Source organism: Cariama cristata, unplaced genomic scaffold (assembly GCF_000690535.1).
Source record: "Cariama cristata isolate BGI_N322 unplaced genomic scaffold, ASM69053v1 scaffold716, whole genome shotgun sequence".
In the NCBI taxonomy this organism is placed as follows: Eukaryota; Metazoa; Chordata; class Aves; order Cariamiformes; family Cariamidae; genus Cariama; species Cariama cristata.
In genome coordinates this window covers 22,496-27,381 of record NW_009620111.1, presented here as the reverse complement: position 1 = coordinate 27,381, position 4,886 = coordinate 22,496, and the positions used below count along the sequence as shown (strand labels likewise).

General features: G+C 38.7%; 1 protein-coding gene across 1 annotated transcript; it reads left to right on the top strand.

Moving 5' to 3' along the window:
- Positions 1-2,148: 2,148 nt before the first annotated feature.
- Positions 2,149-4,486, top strand: LOC104155447 ([Arg8]-vasotocin receptor-like). Its single transcript, XM_009701477.1, has 2 exons — positions 2,149-3,211; positions 4,287-4,486. The coding sequence occupies exons 1-2, from the start codon at positions 2,296-2,298 to the stop codon at positions 4,484-4,486; spliced, it is 1,116 nt and encodes a 371-aa protein (XP_009699779.1). The 5' UTR covers positions 2,149-2,295.
- The last annotated feature ends 400 nt before the right edge of the window (positions 4,487-4,886 follow it).

Here is a 4,886-nt window from a genome sequence, read left to right as displayed (position 1 = left end):
AGTTCTGTTTCAGCCAAACCAGGACACAATAGTATTCCAGAAGTGACCTGTGTTGCATATGCTGGTCTTTTTACATAGAATTCCTTGATCATCTTTCAGATAATGAAATGTAAATTTATCTACCATGCCAGACCCTGGGCTTAGTTTTCTATTCAGCATGTACCTGTTCAACCCACTTAGTCCTAGGTCTGCCTAGATGTGCATGTTTACTCCATATCCTGCTAGAAGAATAAAGATCCCACCTGGCTTTTTGTTAACTCATGGAGTGAGGATGGTCAAGGTGAATTATTTTGGAGCACACACCTGAAATTTTGTTTCCATCTGAAGGCAGAAGTGGAGATCAGCCAGCCGGCTCTAGAGCGCAGTGTTTGCCATCAGCAGAATTGCCAGGGGTTGGTGGTCTGTGGCCAGTTCAGTTGCTCTTTTGCAAGTTGCTGGGTGAAGGAAGGGTGCGGGTAAAGGCAAACCCGTTTATTCCCTTATGGTCTTGCCATGCTGTTTCTCACTAATGGAGATAGATTCCAAACTGGGGGGGAAACTAAAGGGAAACAACCTCAGGAATCCAAGTTTCCTACAAACAGGCTTCCATTTAGGAAAAAATTATCAAGTATATTAGATTAAGTTGTTCTGATTCATACTCTTTGCAACATGGTCTTAGAGAAAAGCCGTTGTAGGCTCAGGCAGCTGCAGCAGTGTTCAGCCAAATCTGGATTATGGATACTTATAGCTGCTGTCAGTGGCAAAGTTTCCTGAGATTGTTCAGCTTGTCTGTTGTCTGTCCTCATAATCTTACCCTCGCATGAGGTATTAACATCAGTCCCATGGTGTTATGGAAGGGGGAAAGAGCGAGAGAAAAGGGATCATGCTGGTTTCATAAACCATTGTAGTCTACCTCAGTGTCCTGTTTATGAATTTTGCCCTTCCCCTGCCTGTTGATACATGAAAACATTTAGTGCCAAAGAGATGGTGGTCTGTTTGTTTTATAACATAGTCATGATCACAGCGATTAATGAGTTGTAGGTGCAGTATTGTGTACTATACGTACAGCATGGACATACTTTTAACCTTACCAGTTTCCTCTTCAGAAAGAGTTCAAATTGCCAGTCTCCTGCTGTAACCAAAAGGATAGGAGTACTCTAGGTTCAAACAAGATTGCATACAAATATGTGTTATCTTTCATATTAAATTAATTCATTTTATTAAATCTCCCTTTTGTGATTAAGGGCAGACTGAGGGAGAACAAATGAAATTAAAACAAAATTGCTATCCTTATCTGCCACTAACAATATGCAAAAGTCATACTGGAGGGTCGAAGAACAATGAAATTCTTGTGATCATGATACAACTTACTCCACAAAAATTAAAAGGATTAGGTACTGAAAAAATGACCTTCCAGCCTTTAGCACTGTAGTAGAATGGAGACCCTTGGAAATTGCTTCATTGTAGAGACCTTTTCTTAAGTTGGATTTCCCACTGAATTTTCAGTTATTTTTCTATTAAATTCTCAGTAGACTCACAGTCCCATTAAAAGTAATTTTTTTCACATGTGTTATTTTTCATTTTGCTGAGAAAAATCGTCTAAGTCTTGACCTTGTCTTGAAATAAAAAGATTCTTTTTAGGGCAGTTCAAATATTTTATTTTTTTTTTAGAATCAGGTGACTCCAAAAAAGAGAAGGGGAAAAAAAAAGGGTATGGAAAAATGCATTTGTTTGTCTCTGGTGCATTTAGGATGTGGTTGTGCCCCAGGAGCCTAGAGAATTGTAGTTATGATGCGCCTGAGCTCAGGACCCCAACTTTCCATCTACGTCTCAACATTCCTCCTGCTTTAGCCAAAGTGTGCACTTCTGGTTTGCATAAACTAATACTCACAAGAACTCTCCCAAGTAAGATCATTTAAGTATGATTTTGGCCACAACTATTTACAAGTTCGGGTTTTGACTGAAGTGAGTAATTGAATTACGTTGCGCCTCTGAAGTTTGCCTTTTATTTATGTATTTCCCCCAGTTGTGTGGCTCGATCTGCCATTGGCTGCGGGCCCTGCAGCCTGCCCGACGGCTCTGCGGTTACATAAGGCTCTGTCTGCTGGGAGCCTATATAAAGCCTTTTTGCACAGCAGCAAGAGGCAGAATTTTATCAAGTTCCAGGTCCCACTGCTTTAGTTTGCACAAACAGGAGGAGATTTGCTTGAAGATATACCGAAACCTGAATACGGACTGGTTTGTTTGCTAGGCAGTACTTCACAGCTGTCAACCTGAGTCGCACGTAGCAGCTACTGTGAGTAGCTTCTGTGCACTATGAAGAATTTTTCATTTCCTATGCAGGATAACACACATCAGACCGAGAGTTCTTCTCCTCACAGATTGCGGAGTTTGACAAATCAGTCAGATCCTGTTGGAAGACCGGAAAGAGATGAGCAATTAGCTCAAGTAGAGATTGCTGTACTGGGGGTCATATTTCTGACAGCTTCTGTGGGCAATTTTATTCTCGTACTGGTGCTGTGGCGAAGAAGAAAGAAGCTCTCTAGGATGTATGTGTTCATGCTTCACCTCAGCATCGCTGACTTAGTGGTAGCCTTTTTTCAAGTGCTGCCTCAACTCATATGGGATATTACAGACATTTTCATAGGGCCTGATTTCTTGTGCAGAATTATCAAGTATCTACAATTGCTGGGCATGTTTGCCTCTACTTATATGATAGTGGTAATGACAGTGGACAGATACCAAGCAGTTTGCTACCCTATGGTCACTTTCCAAAAGAAGAGAGCTCTCTGGAACATCCTCATTTGCACCAGCTGGTCTATATCACTGATTCTTAGCCTACCACAGGTATTTATCTTTTCTAAGACTGAAATATCTCCAGGTATCTTTGAATGTTGGGCTGAATTTATTCAGCCATGGGGCCCAAGGGCATATGTGACTTGGATTTTTGTAGTTATATTCTTCATTCCTTCAGCCATCCTTATCACGTGCCAGGTTAAGATTTGCAAAATAATCAAAAGAAATATATATGTGAAAAACCAGAATGAATATGAAGTAACAAGTCAGAAGCAAGTCCTGCCATCCCGAGCAAGCAGTGTGAACTGTATTTCAAAGGCTATGATCAAGACTGTAAAAATGACAGTGGTGACAGTTGTTGCATATGTTCTCTGTTGGTCACCTTTCTTCATTGCACAGCTGTGGTCTGTGTGGTTCCCCAGTGTCGTGACCGAAGGTAAGCTACTCTCCATCCTCATTCATAACTTCATAGCAGGCTAGCACATTGCTCTACTGCTTTATATTTGCACTTTGCCTAGTGTAGTTACATGTGTATCATTTGAGTATGATTGAAAAGAAATTCCTGGATTGATTATCTACTGTATTTAATTAGGTACACAGAACTTCATGTGTTATGTGATCAAAACATCATATAAGTGTGTATTTTGTGTGTGTGTTTTGAGTGATTAACGATTTAAAGATTAATGAACAGCACAGTGAGAAGTATCATCTGTTCCAGCAAGGATTCAGACTTTCAGAGGTTTTAGATATTATAGCAGCAGTATTTTGGGTTCTTGAGGTGAAACAGACTAATGAACTATTCACAGTATTAAAATAAATATTTCTTATTTACTGGATATAACAGTGATGTTATAAGACATCTGATTTTTTCTGAATATTGAAATCATATTGATGAAATCTCTGTAGTACACTATGAAACAATTAAAAGTTGTGAAACAGCTGTTTATAAAGCAAAAAAGCAAGCCTGAGAGAGGTATCAAAGAACACCACATTGTAAACAACATTAATCTTGTCAAAATTACACTATTGCCTCTTTGTGAAAGGCAGACTCTGTGTGTGACTTTACTTAAGTTCAACTAAACTCAAAGATATAAACCAAAGGGAAAAAAAAGATAATAGCTTTGTCTGATAAAAAAAAAAAATCTTCTGATCTTTGTTTTAAGAATTCTTCCTGTCAGTGTGAATTTCAGTCTTATTCTACATACATTTATATCAATATCTATGTCTGTATTTATCTATATCTGTATAGCACGTTATTAATTGCTTTTAAATTTAATGCAGCTACACCAAAAAAGAGCTATATGGAACTATTTAACTCTGAAATGTATACAGGACAGTGTGCTTCATACCTTCAACAATTACAAATTGCATTGAATAAACTGTCATTTTCTACTATTAGATTAACTTTAATATATGAACAGGTACACCAGAAAGCATCAGACAGTGAAAATGTTACTTATTTGTATAAGTGCTTTATTTACTCTGTTATTCCTTTAACTATTTCATTCTAGGTTCAGCATTCACCATTATCATGCTCCTTGGCAATTTAAATAGTTGCACCAACCCCTGGATTTACATGTATTTTTGTGGCCACATTCCATATTGCACAAATAAGCAGCTGGAGAACACCTCGGCTCGAGAGGAATCGGTGGTCACAGGAAGCATTCATCTCGTAGACAGAGACCCTGAGGAAAACAGTACTTCTGCATAAATGTTGAATGCTTTTTGTTGTTTTGTTACATTTGCTATGTTCTCAAGACATATCAATATCTTACCACCATCCCTTGTTTTGTGGATAAGGAAGCATTTCCATCTACAGAAAAGAAACGTGCAGCTTTGTCAACAACTCTGCAATGATCAGAATTTGCCATACTGCTAAGAATCACACTGGGGTCCTCCTCAGATTCAGAATCTGCAGGAAAAGCACAGCCAGTGTCTCTCTGCGTGTGTGCACAATTTGGTTTAGAATTGTTTGTTTATCTGTGTATGTGTGTGTGATTTGATTTAACTTCTATCTGTGTGTGCAACCCTGCTCTAAGTTTCAGGTGACTGCCATTCTCGACTCTTTAACAAAGTCACTATCTTGATTGTAAAAAATTCCATTGAATCTC